Source organism: Zophobas morio, unplaced genomic scaffold (genome assembly GCF_036711695.1).
Source record: "Zophobas morio isolate AGI-343-1 ecotype UQ-CSIRO unplaced genomic scaffold, CSIRO_AGI_Zmor_V1 ptg000054l, whole genome shotgun sequence".
In the NCBI taxonomy this organism is placed as follows: Eukaryota; Metazoa; Arthropoda; class Insecta; order Coleoptera; family Tenebrionidae; genus Zophobas; species Zophobas morio.
Genome location: NW_026972159.1, coordinates 3,531,905 through 3,546,411, shown reverse-complemented (window position 1 = coordinate 3,546,411; position 14,507 = coordinate 3,531,905). Strand labels below are relative to the sequence as shown.

The following is a 14,507-nucleotide window of genomic DNA, read 5'->3' as shown; positions in this document are numbered from 1 at the left end:
TGAGTTAAAATACTTCAGGACGTAATTAACTGTCATTTTGAAAATGCGTTCGAAAAGCGTAGGAATTTGAAGTTTGTCCGTTGCCAACATAAAACACCCAAAAAGTAAAATTTTAGTAGCAACCAGTTCGGTATTTTGTTGCTGCAAGGTTTTAGTAACAACTCACTAGCCGGGAAATATATTTTGTTCAAAGTTGGCTGCAGAAACTCGAAAATCGTCGTATTCCCAGTTGGCTGTCGTATCAATTTCAAGTTTTCAGGTCTCCCTAAATGCGCGAGCAGCAACAGCCTCGACAACCTCGACGAAGACGAAGCTCCGGGTGGCGGCGAACCCGTCAACGTCCAAGACCTGATCCCCCGCGTCGACATCAGCGGCCAAATCACCGAACCCCTACTCAACGAGCTCGAAGACAAGAACTGGAAAGTCCGCACCGAAGCCATCACCAAAATCAACCAAATCATCCAAGAAGCCCACAGTATTAAACCCAACTTGGGTGACCTCCCGCAAGCTCTCAACCGCCGGCTGGCCGACAGTAACAAACAGGTGGCCCAAACGGCCCTCAGCACTTGTCAGAGCATCGCCAAAGCCATGGGCCCGCCGTCCAAGCAGTACATCAAGGTCTTTTTCCCGTTCTTTTTGCGCTGCTGGGGCGACAATAAACCGCAGTTGCGGACCGCCGCCAAGGAAACCATCGACGCGTACGTGGAACAGAGCGGCGGCTACAAGGAGTTCTTCGAGAACGAGATGATCGCCGACGGGCTCAAGATCGGGACGCAGCAGCTGAAGATCGAGCTGTGGGAGTGGCTGGCGGAGATCTTGCCTAAAAGTGAGTGTGGTTTTGGGTGAGAGGGCACTAGGTTGTTTTGTGTAGTTCCAGTGAAGAGTATTCCCAAGGAGGAGGTGGTCATATGCATTCCAATTTTGTACGTCCATTTAGAGGATAGGACTTTTGATATTAGGTCGAGTTCGCAGAAGGCTATATTGGGGGTGATGATGCACGTGGGGTACGACTGTATGGCGAAGCATTTGGAGAAGTTGAAGCCGGGCTCGCAGAGTGAGGTTAGGAAGAAGCTGGAGAACGAAAGGGGGAAATTGCCGGCTCCGGTGACGAAAAAAGCGGCGGAGAAGGAGGAGAAGACGGTGCGAGGGACGAAACCGGTCGCTAACGCGAAGAATGCTGTCAAACCAAAAGTGAGTCAATTGACGCCTTATAACTCCAAAAAAAAATTTTTTTTTTTTTGCAAAGGGGAATGCATCCAACGCCAAAGCGGCCGCCGCAACCACCAAAAACAAGAAAGAAGAAGACATCGACACATCGCCTCTCCTTGTTGTTAATAACATGAAACACCAAAGGACGATTGATGAGTCGAAATTGAAAGTGCTTAAGTGGAACTTCACCACGCCCCGAGAGGAGTTCGTTGATCTTCTGCGAGATCAAATGAGCGCTGCCAACGTTAATAAAAACTTAATATCGAACATGTTTCACACCGATTTTGGGTACGACTTTTCAGTTATTTTTTAACACCCTCTGAACGTAATCTTCAGGTATCACATAAAAGCTCTCGAATCTTTGATGGACGACTTAAACGACAACGCTTCGGCTTTAGTGGCAAACCTCGACTTAATTTTAAAATGGCTGACTTTACGCTTTTTCGACACCAACCCGTCGGTAGTTTTCAAAGGCCTAGAATATCTGCATTCCGTTTTTAACACGTTGACGGAAATGAACTACAAAATGCTCGAAAGTGAAGCGTCGTCGTTCCTTCCGTATTTAGTCATGAAGGTGAGTTTTCGCGAAAAATTAAAAAAAAAACATTAAGTTTTAATTGTAGATCGGCGATGCTAAATTCTGTAATGGAGTGCGTTCCCTTTTTAAAGAAATCTGTTTTGTTTATCCGGTTGGTCGCGTTTTTACTTATATGATGGAGGGCGTCAAGTCCAAAAACGCCAGACAGAGAGCAGAATGTTTGGAGGTTATGGGTTCTATAATACAAGATCACGGTGAGTGATGGGTGAAATTGTAGCCCGAGCTACAACGAACACTGCTAAACACGTTATTGTTTCATAGGTATGTCCGTTTGTGGTTCCTCACCGACTGCGGTTCTCAAAGACGTCGCTAAGCAAGTGTCTGATAAAGATAAGTCGGTTCGTAACGCTGCCTTGAATTGTCTAGTGGAAGCGTACACGATTTTGGGTGATAAGCTTTACAAAATGATAGGGAATGTAGGTGTTTGTAGGTTAGGGTGTTAGGGTTTTAATTGTTGTTTGTTTGGTAGATATTAGGAAAAGATTTGTCTCTCTTGGAAAGTCGAATTAAGCATTCAAAACGCACGACTATTATAAAAGCGGACGCTCAGATACCCCAGTTTTCGTCTAAAGAACAAGAAGCCATTAACACAGACGGTGATAGTGGGGATACTGAACCCGAACGGAACGAAGATGAAGAAGAGGATAATTTACCGCCTGTGATGTAAGTAAAAGAGTAAACTGAAATGTATTTGTTACATTTTTCCACTTTGAAATAAAATTCTGGGGAATTTTGTTGCGGTTGGTACCACAAATGTCAAATTAAACATTTGAAGTTTGAAATTTATTTAACATTGGCGTTTGTAATGGTCACCAATCTTGAAACCAAAATTAACCAGTTTTCTTGACAAGATAGAGATTCAGACTGATATGATACTACTTTTTTTAATAGAATGCCCCTGAAAGTGGCCCAAGAGACCACCGAGCCCACTGGCCCGTTTGCTCTAGACCGAGAGCTGCTAGCACAACTAGACAAACTCCACGTGGTCCAAGTACCGGCCAAAGTTAAAGAATTCGACTTAGACTTTCTGAAGGACGACATACACATTCCCACACTATCACCGGCAGATATGAGGGCCAAGTAATTTAATTTTTGCAATAAAAACAATTTTTTGTTATTTATTTATTTATTTTTCAGAATAATGCCACTCTCACCACCAAAACCCCTAGACCCCAACGTATCTATTTCAAGACTGAACGCAGGCCAGAGACAAGGAAGTCCCAAAAAGCACGACCCCTTCTTGACCAGCATCATCCACCAAATCGGGTCGCCCGACCCCAATATGGCGCTACAGGGTTTGCAGCAAATGATCGAGTTCTTACAATCCACCAAAAGTGGCGCCATGGTAAATTACGAAAACGAATTTTTCCGTTCCATGGTCACCCAATTGAAGCACCTGCGGGGTCAGGACGCCGTGAGTGACCATCAAGTGGCCAAAATTTATCGCAGTCTTTTGACAGCAATTGATGCGGTTAGTTGTTTGTTCCGAGTAACGAAAATCCCTAAATGTGCGTTTCAGTTCTACCACAACAAAAATTTCGGGCAGCAAGTGTTTGTCGAGAATTTGAAAGACATAGTGGATCAGTTGATACACGTCTTGGTTGACGCTAAATTGGAGAATTGTACCAACGGGGATGCGTATGTCAGGGTGATCAACTTGCATTGCGTGAAAATCATTGAGAAGTCAGACCACACGAAAATAATTTGGTTGGTTTGGGTCATGTTTTAGTTGTATTTTAGTAACTGTTTGAAATTACAGCGCTTTAGTTAAGTTAATTCATGAGTGCATCCGCATGGATAATTGGGCTCGGCACACGGAGCTAGTTATGAAATGCCTTTGGAGAGTGATCAAACTAATGCCAGACTGGGGAGAGGATGTAGATTACGACTCCGTGTTACTAGAAGTGCACAATTTCCTCAAAGAGTTTCCCTCGACGTGGTGGAAAAATAAACCCACAGACACCGCGCTTCGCACCATCAAAACCATCCTTCACTCGTCGGTTAAAATCAGAGGGGGCTCCATAATGCTCCACTTTGGCAAAATCTCGAATCCCAGCGAATCAGAAATCGAATCCTACATTCTAAAATTATTAAAGGTAAAACGTTTTTTAATTGAACTAGAAACTTAATAAATGAAAATCCCCTAGACTATGAAACTGGAAGCAGTCCACGTGCAGCCAAGTCAACAACAACGCATGCCCTTCTCCAGAGCCACCCACACAATGTTGACGGAAATTTTCCAGAAAATCGGAAACAAAGACGAGACTAAGGAAGGTTTGACGTTGCTGTACGACTTCATGCAGCAGCACCCCGAAGCCGACATTGACCCATTCTTGAAAAAGTCGTCCAAGTTTTTCCAGGATTATATCCAGAACGGGTTGCAAGAAATCGCGGAATCTCGAAAATCGGCCAAATCGACTATGGGTGAGTGGGTTTAGTTGGTTCGTTGGACGAAAGTGACATATTTTTGCAGAAAAAGTCGAAGAAAAGGCAACTGAGTTGATCACGTCGTCGTCGGGGGTGGCGCAGGACGTGAAAAGTCCAGAGTATTGGAATCGACGGTTGGAGATGTGGAAGAAACAGATGTACGGTGATCGCGTCGCCGACAACTGATTGGAACTGAAGTCAGAATAATTTATTTATTGGAGTAAAATTAAGCTGACTAAAATAGTTGAAATTGTTTACTATATTTATAATTGTCCCGGTTACGACAGTGGCTCTACGATTAGTTCTTCACCTATTTAATTATGCGTAGTGTAAATAACTGTTACTATTGTAATTTCTAAAAAATCTGTTTTTGTATTATTTTTTTACGGTTTCGTTCTGTCATTAAACGTATTCCCAGTGAACTGTCTTTTATTTAGTTAGTTAGTTAGTAATAGCTGCGTGGTAAATTCCAGACGCACCTTGTACGTAACAACAACCATCTAGAAAACTCCACGTCAGAAGATCGTTTTTATCTTATTAAACTCTCTCTTATCCAAATTTGCGTTACGCCACTGCACCGGAACATTCACGAAGCTACGGTCACGTGGACCAATCAGAAGCGGCCAACAAAAGAGAGATTAGCCAATGACAAATCCGGACTTTGAAAATGTGACCAATCACAAGATACCACGACAAATTCTAGATTTATATGCGGCGTGTCAAACCAATTTCGCCAGTTTTGTGCACTAGAGAGGAGATCGAACGTTGCAGTGATTTTAGCGACGAAAAGTGTGCGAGTTTTTTCTTTTTCGGGTATTTATTTGTCTAATTGGTGAGTATTCATTGGTATTGATTAAGTTTCAGCGCTTCGGGGTTAAATGAGAGCGAAAATAGTGGCTTGGTCGGGCCACCATGATACTTCATTGCCGGCTTTTCGGGGGCTTGGGGGTTTGGGGCGGGATGGCGGGGTGGAATTAGGTTAGTTTGGGGAAAACGCGGCGTTTTTGGGGCGTTGAATGTATAGGGTTTGTGGGGATTGACGGATGTGGTGGCTACGTGTCATTACTTCGTGATTACGGAGGTTGGAATTGTACAGTTAGATTACGAGGTGGCACGGCCACATCACATATTGGTGAACATTGGTGGTTGATTGAGCGGTTTTTGGGTTTCAGTTGGGGAGAGAAGAGTTTTTGAAGATGAAGTTGCATGTGGCGTTGGGGGCGATTTGCCTCTTTTTGACAGTTGTGGCCAAAGATGACAAGAAGGAGAAGGAGGATGTAGGGACGGTGATTGGGATTGATTTAGGAACAACGTACTCGTGGTAAGGATTTCACCCGTTTTTGGTTATTTGTTAAAGAAAAATTGGAAGAACTGGCGTGGTGGAAATTAATGAACTGTCTTGAACTGAAAGTGAGATTATTGTTGATCTCTTAAGTACATTGAGGATATAGATTAAAGATAGTCTCATATTTGTTGGAAGTTTTTCTGCCTTGGTTTTAACTAAACAATGATTCAGACATGATTAATTCAACGAAAAAAATGTTACCAAACATGTGTTCAGTGGCGCTAGTACGAAAAGTAAAGTTTTATTGTTCAGTTTTAAGATGAATTAGTTGTTAATACCCAAAAATGGGCTAAATATACGCAAAATTCGAGGTTTATACACACCTTTTCATTCATAAGTTGTGTTAATGAATGTTTTTACGTTTTACGCCTTGAATGTCAATGAACGCCACTTTTTATCACTGTCTTTAAGATTTTTGTTCTCAAATTGCTGTGACCTTTGTACTACTGGTAATGTTTTTTTTTTTAAGAATTTTGGTACCTTTCGGTGTTTATTTTTGAAAAAGTCTTGGGAACCCTTGATGTTTTTGTAATTGAAAAAATTTGAAAAAACCTTTAGGTAACCTGGTGTTTTTACCTCAAGGTTCCAACTCATTGTAAGTAAGCTCGTAATTCCAAATTTTGATCATTTTTTTTTTTGTAAAAGTTAGTCATCAGTATTTGATATGATAAAACTGATTTTGGCAGATGACATAGCCTCTAAGAAAAGAGGGTGGGTGGGCGGGGCTAGTACCTGCTAAGATAAAACTGATTTTGCCAGATGACGTATCCTCCAAGAAAATAGAGGGCAAAATTCTAAAATTGAAAAAGGGAAAAAAAATTTAAGTTATAATTATCAGTTGCACGTTTGAAATGAAAACTAGAAAAGTTGTAATTCAAAAGTTGAAGAAACGAAAAATGAAAAAATCGAAGTTAGATTTTTTAAAAATTGAAAAAAAAAGGAAAATTATTAAACATGAACATTGAAAAAAGAAAGAAAAAAATAAAATACGAAAATAAAAATTTTCGAAAATATGTAGTTGAAAAGTGATCGAATATGTCAAAAGTGACAAAATCAGTCTTACCTTAACAATTACTAGTCCCACCCACCCACCTTCTATTTTCTTACAAGGTATGTCATTTGCCAAAATCTGTATTATTTTAGCTAGTACTGGGTAAGATAAGGCTGATTTTGGCAAATGACAGATCCCCTAAGAAAATAGGGGGCAAGATCCCAAAATTGAAGAAGTGATTTTTTTTTTTAATTATAGGAGTAATAATTATTTGTTGCACATTTGAAATGAAAACTAGAAAAAATAAATAGATATTTTAGCTACTTTTGACATTCACAACTGCTCTGAATCCTGATATTGTAAGTAAGCTCATAATGTTTCCAAATTTTGATAATTTTCTATAAAAGTTACTCATCAGTAGTTGGTAAGATAAAACTGAGTTTGGGAGATGACATAGCCTCTAAGAAAAGAGAGGGTGGGTGGGCGGGGCTACTGCCTGCTAAGATAAAACTGATTTTGGCAGATGACATAGCCTCTAAGAAAAGGGAGGGTGGGTGGGCGGGGCTGGTACTTGCTAAAATAAGAACGATTTTGGCAAATGGGATTCCCTATAAGAAAAGAGAGGGTGGATGGGTGGGTGGAGCTAGTAGTTGCTAATATAAAACTGATTTTGGTAGATGACATAGCCTCTAAGAAAAGAGAGGGCGGATGGGCGGGGTCAGTACTTGGTAAGATAAGACTGATTTTGGTAAATGACATATCCTCTAAGAAAAGAGAGGGTGGGTGGGCGGGGCTAGTACCTGCTAAGATAAAATTGATTTTGGCAGATGACGTATCCTCTAAAAAAATACACGGCAAAATCCTAAAATTGAAAAAGTGAAAAAAGTTATAATTATTAGTTGCACATTTGAAATGAAAATTAGAAACATTGTAATTCAAAAGTTGAAGAAACGAAAAATGAAAAAATCTAAATAGAATGTCATTTGCCAAAATCTGTCTTATCTTAACTAGTATTGGGTAAGATAAGACTGATTTTGACAAATGACAGATCGCCTAAGAAAATAGAGGGCAAGATCCCAAAATTGAAGAAGTGATTTTTTTTTTAAATTATAATTATTTGTTGCAAATTTGAAATGAAAACTACAAAAAATAAATAGCTATTTTAGTTACTTATGACATTCACAACTGCTCTGAACCCTGAATAAGTAAAGTCGTAAGAGTCGTAGTGTTTCCAAATTTTGATTATTTTTTGTAAAAGTTAGTGATCACTTGCTAAGATAAAACTGATTTTGGCAGATGACATAGCCTCTAAGAAAAGAGAGGGTGGGTGGGTGGGGCTAGTACCTGCTAAGATAAAACTGATTTTGGCAGATGACGTATCCTCTAAGAAAATAGACGGCAAAATCCTAAAAGTAAAAAAAATTTTAAGTTGTAATTATTAGTTGCACATTTGAAATGAAAACTAGAAAAATTGTAATTCAAAAGTTGAAGAAACGAAAAATGAAAAAATCTAAAAGTTGGAAATTTAAAAAATTGAAAAAAAAATTGTTAAACATGAACATTGAAAAAAGAAAGAAAATAAAAAACGGAAACAAAAATTTTCGAAAATAATTGAAAAGTAATCGAACATGTCAAAAGTGTCAAAATCAGTCTTATCTTAACAATTACTAGTCCCGCCCACCCACCCTCTATTTTCTTACAAGCTATGTCATCTACCAAAATCAGTCTTACCTTAGCAAGTACTAGCCCCACCCACCCACCCTCTCTTTTCTTATAGAATGTCATTTGCCAAAATCTGTTTTATCTTAGCTAGTAATGGGTATGATAAGACTCATTTTTGTCAAATGACAGTTCCCTATTCCCTAAGAAAATAGAAGGCAAGATCCCAAAATTGAAAAAGTGTTTTTTTTTAAACTAGAACAATTATTTGTTGCACATTTGAAATGAAAACTAGAAAAAATAAATAGCTATTTTAGTTACTTTTGACATTCACAACTGCTCCGAACCCTGAATAAGTAAGCTCGTAATGTTTCCAAATTTTGATCATTTTTTGTAAAAGTTAGTCATCAGTACTTGTTAAGATAAAACTGATTTTGGCAGATGACATAGCCTCTAAAAAAGAGAGGGTGGGTGGGCGGGGCTAGTACCTGCTAAGATAAAACTGATTTTGGCAGATGACATAGCCTCTAAGAAAAGAGAGGGCGGGTGGGCGGGGCTAGTATTTGAGAAGATGAGACTGATTTAAGTTAGTTGCACATTTGAAATGAAAATCAAAAAATTGTAATTCAAAAGTTGAAGAAACGAAAAATGAAAAAGTCTAAAAGTTGTAAATTTAAAAAATTGAAAAAAAACACAATTATTAAACATGAACATTGAAAAAAGAAAGAAAATAAAATACGGAAATAAAAATTTTCGAAAATAGTTGAAAAGTGATCGAATATGTCAAAAGTGCCAAAATCAGTCTTATCTTAGCAAGTACTAGCCCCACCCACCCACCCTCTCTTTTCTTATACAATGTCATTTGCCAAAATCTGTCTTATCTTAGCAAGTACTTGCTAAGATTAGACTGATTTTGGCAAATGACAGATCCTCTAAGAAAATAGAGGGCAAGATCCCAAAATTGAAGAAGTGATTTTTTTTTAAATTATAATAATTATTGCACATTTGAAATGAAAACTAGAACAAAAATTGCTATTTTAGTTACTTTTGACATTCACAACTGCCCTGAACCCTGATATAAGTAAGCTCGTAATGTTTCCAAATTTTGATAATTTTTTGTAAGAGTTAGTCATCAGTACTTGCTAAGATAAAACTGATTTTGGCAGATGACATGGCGTCTAAGAAAAGAGAGGGTGGGTGGGCGGGGCTAGTACCTGCTAATATACAACTGATTTTGGCAGATGACTTATACTCTAAGAAAATAGAGGACAAAATCCTAAAATTGAAAAAGTGAAAAAAACTTTTAGTTATAATTATTAGTTGCACATTTGAAATGAAAACTAGAAAAATTGTAATTCGAAAGTTGAAGAAACGAAAAATGAAAAAATCTAAAAGTTGGAAATTTAAAAAATTGAAAAAAAAAGAAAAATTGTTAAACATGAACATTGAAAAAGGAAAGAAAATAATAAACAAACAAAAATTTTCGAAAATAGTTGAAAAGTAATCGAACATGTCAAAAGTGCCAAAAATCAGTCTTAACAATTACTAGCCCCGCCCACCCACCCTCTATTTTCTTACAAGCTATGTCATCTGCCAAAATCAGTCTTATCTTAGCAAGAACTAGCCCCACCCACCCACCCTTTCTTTTCTTATTGAATGCCATTTGCCAAAGTATGTTTTATCTTAGCCAATACTGGGTAAGATAAGACTGATTTTGGCAAATGACAGATTCCCGAAGGAAATAGAGTGCAAGATCCCAAAATTGAAAAACTGAAATTTTTTTTAAATTATAACCATTATTTGTTGCACATTTGAAATGAAAACTATAAAAAATAAATAGCTATTTTAGCTACTAATATTTCCAAATTTTGATCATTTTTTGTAAAAGTTAGTCATCAGTAGTTGCTAAGATAAAATTGATTTTGGCAGATGACATAGTCTCTAAGAAAAGAGAGGGTGGGTGGGCGGGGCTAGTACCTGCTAAGATAAAACTGATTTTGGCAGACTACATAGCCTCTAATAAAAGAGAGAGTGGGTGGGCGGGGCTAGTAGCTGCTAAGATAAAACTGATTTTGGCAGATGACAGTCTCTAAGAAAAGAGAGGGTGGGTGGGCGGGGCTAGTACCTGCTAAGATAAAACTGACTTGGCAGATGACATTGCCCTTAATAAAAGAGACGGTGGGTGGGCGGGGCTAGTACTTACTAAAATAAGATCGATTTTGGCAAATGAGATTCCCTCTAAGAAAAGAGAGGGCGGATGGGTGGGGCTAATACCTGCTAAGCTAAGACTGATTTTATCAAATGACGTATCCTCTAAGAAATTTAATTACATTATTATAAGAAAAGGCCCTAGAGGCTCCAAAGCACTTTCAAGTTCTTTGCAAACAGGAATACCTTAAACCTCAAGATTTTTTTAAATTAAAAAAACAAACACTGGGTCCCAAAATTGTCTGCACCCAATGGTGTATTATTTTGGGAGCCCATGGAGAATTTTTTTTGTAAATTATTTAAAACAATTTTGGGAGACTTTCGTGTGGTATATATTTTTGGAAAATTCTGACCTGGCATGTTTTTGAGTCATTTTTGGAACCCCTTTTTTTTGAAAAATTTAAAACTGTCTTGAGGTTCTGTTTGGAACGAATTTGAAAGTGCTTCGGAGCCTCTAGTGTACATCATTTGCTAAAATCAGTCTTAACACCAGTCACCCCCCTCGATTTTCTTTTCATTTCCCAAAATCAGCCTTGTCTTAGCAAGTACTAACTCCGCCCACCCACCCTCTCTTTTCTTAGAGACTATGTCATCTGCCAAAATCAGTCTTATCTTAGCAGCTACTAGCCCCACCCACCCACCCTCTTTTCTTAGAGGCTATGTCATCTGCCAAAATCAGTTTTATCTTAGCAGCTGCTAGTTCCACCCACCCGCCTTCTCTTTTCTTGTAAGGTATTTCATCTGCCAAAATCAGTTTTATCTTAGCAGGTACTAGCCAAGCAACTCCCCAATTAAAAAAAAACACTGCGGCACTCAAGACTTTTTCAGATTCCTAAAAAGTAAAACACTAAAACTTCAAAAGATTTTTGTAGTACTCCATAGATTTAGAAGCAATAAATACACTATCAAAGAAGCAATAATTTCAGATGGATCACTCATTACCTTTATAGATCATAAAGCCTGGAATTCTAGATGTTCCTTTTGAATAAAACTTCAGAACTTTTTGGAATCAACAGAAATGGATTGTTCTAAGTCGGAAGTATTTTTTGTAAGCAATGTTAGATTTGGAAGAAGACGTTCAAATGATTCATAAGATTGTGAAGATCCACTCTTTTTGTATTTTTTAAAAGTACAATTTTTTAATTGAATAGAATGAATGACGTCACAAATAAACCAAGGAGGGTGATATTGGCGGTGGAGATTTGAGGGAGAATATTTGGGCACAGTTGAGTCAAATAAAGTTGAAGTTATTGTTCAAGTTGTTCATTTGAAAAACTTATGAGGCGCGAAAAGAGATTGAAAATTAGAAAGAATCTTGAAAATCTGTTGGTTTTTTTTTTTCATTAAGAAATTTAAAAAAATTTGGGAACGCCTGGTGTCTTTTTGAAGAAATTTGAAGAAACCTTGAGGAAACCTGGCGTTTTCTTTATTACACGATTATATAGGTGTACCTCAAGGTTCCAACTGGGACTTCGTCTTTTTATATTATTTATTGACGACGTAGATTTGCAGAAGACTTGAAAATGTATTCTTCTCTTGTTAATCTTGACATGAGGCGAACCTAAACAAGATTCACAGAATTTATCATTATCATTCGAACCGACATACTAAACCCCGCCTTTTTCCAGCGTCGGGGTCTACAAAAACGGTCGCGTGGAGATCATCGCCAACGACCAAGGCAACCGCATCACCCCCTCGTACGTCGCCTTCACCGCCGACGGCGAGCGCCTGATCGGCGACGCCGCCAAGAACCAACTGACCACCAACCCCGAGAACACCGTCTTCGACGCGAAACGCCTCATCGGGCGCGAATGGAGCGACCCCACGGTCCAAAACGACATAAAATTCTTCCCGTTCAAGGTGGTCGAGAAGAACTCCAAGCCGCACATCTCCGTCGAGACCGGCCAAGGAGACAAAGTTTTCGCCCCCGAAGAAATCTCCGCCATGGTCTTGGGCAAAATGAAGGAGACCGCGGAGGCATACCTGGGCAAGAAAGTGACCCACGCTGTGGTGACGGTACCGGCGTACTTCAACGACGCCCAGCGCCAGGCCACCAAAGACGCCGGTACCATCGCTGGGTTGAACGTGATGAGAATCATCAACGAACCCACGGCGGCCGCCATCGCCTACGGTTTGGATAAGAAAGACGGCGAGAAGAACGTTCTGGTGTTCGATTTGGGCGGCGGTACTTTCGATGTGTCGCTCTTGACCATCGATAATGGGGTGTTCGAGGTGGTGGCCACGAATGGAGACACCCATCTGGGTGGCGAAGATTTCGATCAAAGAGTCATGGATCACTTCATCAAGTTGTACAAAAAGAAGAAGGGTAAAGATATTAGGAAGGATAACAGAGCGGTGCAGAAGTTGCGTCGTGAGGTCGAAAAAGCCAAGAGGGCGCTGTCGTCGGGTCACCAGGTCAGAATCGAAATCGAATCGTTCTTCGAAGGTGACGACTTCTCCGAAACTTTGACCCGAGCGAAATTCGAAGAGCTGAATATGGATTTGTTCAGATCGACGATGAAGCCGGTGCAGAAGGTCCTCGAAGACGCCGACATGAACAAAAAGGACGTCGACGAAATCGTGTTAGTTGGAGGTTCCACCCGTATCCCCAAGGTCCAACAACTCGTGAAGGAGTTCTTCGGAGGAAAAGAACCCTCTCGGGGTATCAACCCCGACGAAGCCGTCGCTTACGGAGCAGCCGTCCAAGCTGGTGTCCTTTCCGGCGAACAAGACACCGACGCCATCGTCCTCCTCGACGTCAACCCCTTGACCATGGGTATCGAGACCGTGGGTGGAGTCATGACCAAACTCATCCCTCGCAACACCGTCATCCCCACCAAAAAGTCGCAAGTCTTCTCCACGGCGTCCGATAACCAGCACACCGTCACCATCCAAGTCTACGAAGGCGAGCGTCCCATGACCAAAGACAACCATCTCCTGGGCAAATTCGACCTTACGGGTATCCCTCCAGCACCACGTGGTGTCCCCCAGATCGAAGTCACCTTCGAGATCGACGCCAACGGCATCCTCCAAGTGTCCGCCGAAGACAAAGGTACCGGAAATCGCGAGAAGATCGTCATCACGAACGACCAGAACAGGTTGACTCCTGAGGATATCGATCGGATGATCCGCGATGCGGAGAAGTTCGCCGACGACGACAAGAAGCTGAAGGAGCGGGTGGAGGCGAGGAACGAGCTGGAGAGCTACGCGTATTCGCTGAAGAACCAATTAGGCGACAAGGATAAACTGGGGGCGAAGGTGTCGAGCGACGAGAAGGCGAAGATGGAGGAGGCAATCGACGAGAAGATCAAGTGGTTGGAGGACAATCAGGACACGGAGGCGGAGGAGTACAAGAAGCAGAAGAAGGAGCTCGAGGACGTGGTGCAGCCGATCATCGCGAAGTTGTACCAGGGGACGGGAGGGGCACCTCCACCGTCGAGCGAGGACGACGACGATCTTAAAGACGAGCTGTGAGGTGCAAGACTGACTTTACTGTACTAGCGCGGACTGTGTGGATGAGTGTGGATGCGTCGAATGTTTGCTATGTTTAGGAATTTTATTTTTAACAAATTTCCCAGTAAGATACCTGATGGGTTTTGTATTAAGTAGTAAATCTTTTATATTGCAGTTTTTATGTGCGTAATGGTATTTATTTATTTTTTCCGATCTCAAATATGGGTGTACGACTGTAGATTGCAAATCTAGTGTACGTTTTAGTGGATTGTACACTTGTATTTGATTGTTGTTATCTTCAATTTTTCAATAAAGTATTGGAAAATTTGTTTGGTTTTTTTTTAACCTAGGTAGCGTTGGGTGAGGACGTGCTGCTCGCTCAGGCTGGGTTACAAAGTCTGATTATTGGTCAAATCAAGCCCATGAAGTCAGTTAGTGGCGTAAATAACACGCCACTGGAAAAATATGGATATTCTCAGTTTGTCAGTACAGTACAGTACTTAACTTCAACTGTTTATGTTTATACTTCAAAAGAATTCGACTAATAGCACGTTCAAATTACAACCATGAACGGTTAAAAGAAAATGAAATTTGATTGATTGTGTTTCCTGAGCAAA

The 14,507-nt window shown here is 40.3% G+C and overlaps 2 protein-coding genes across 4 annotated transcripts in view; both read left to right on the top strand.

The window, feature by feature from the left end:
- The window catches only part of LOC135142904 (protein mini spindles), a 46,245-nt gene extending 41,589 nt beyond the window's left edge, over nucleotides 1-4,656 (top strand). For all 3 annotated transcript variants that reach the window (XM_064074713.1, XM_064074712.1, XM_064074711.1), the window contains exons 9-21: nucleotides 260-826; nucleotides 872-1,191; nucleotides 1,247-1,497; nucleotides 1,546-1,783; nucleotides 1,833-2,001; nucleotides 2,069-2,223; nucleotides 2,277-2,470; nucleotides 2,699-2,887; nucleotides 2,945-3,278; nucleotides 3,327-3,514; nucleotides 3,567-3,903; nucleotides 3,955-4,231; nucleotides 4,281-4,656. In XM_064074713.1, the coding sequence (XP_063930783.1) occupies nucleotides 260-826; nucleotides 872-1,191; nucleotides 1,247-1,497; nucleotides 1,546-1,783; nucleotides 1,833-2,001; nucleotides 2,069-2,223; nucleotides 2,277-2,470; nucleotides 2,699-2,887; nucleotides 2,945-3,278; nucleotides 3,327-3,514; nucleotides 3,567-3,903; nucleotides 3,955-4,231; nucleotides 4,281-4,420 (3,359 nt within the window). In that variant the 3' untranslated portion in view covers nucleotides 4,421-4,656. The remainder of the gene's footprint in view (nucleotides 1-259; nucleotides 827-871; nucleotides 1,192-1,246; nucleotides 1,498-1,545; nucleotides 1,784-1,832; nucleotides 2,002-2,068; nucleotides 2,224-2,276; nucleotides 2,471-2,698; nucleotides 2,888-2,944; nucleotides 3,279-3,326; nucleotides 3,515-3,566; nucleotides 3,904-3,954; nucleotides 4,232-4,280) is intronic.
- Nucleotides 4,657-4,949: 293 nt separating this feature from the next.
- On the top strand, nucleotides 4,950-14,217 carry LOC135142873 (endoplasmic reticulum chaperone BiP). Its single transcript, XM_064074658.1, has 3 exons — nucleotides 4,950-5,066; nucleotides 5,407-5,555; nucleotides 12,066-14,217. The coding sequence occupies exons 2-3, from the start codon at nucleotides 5,431-5,433 to the stop codon at nucleotides 13,909-13,911; spliced, it is 1,971 nt and encodes a 656-aa protein (XP_063930728.1). The 5' UTR covers nucleotides 4,950-5,066; nucleotides 5,407-5,430; the 3' UTR covers nucleotides 13,912-14,217.
- The last annotated feature ends 290 nt before the right edge of the window (nucleotides 14,218-14,507 follow it).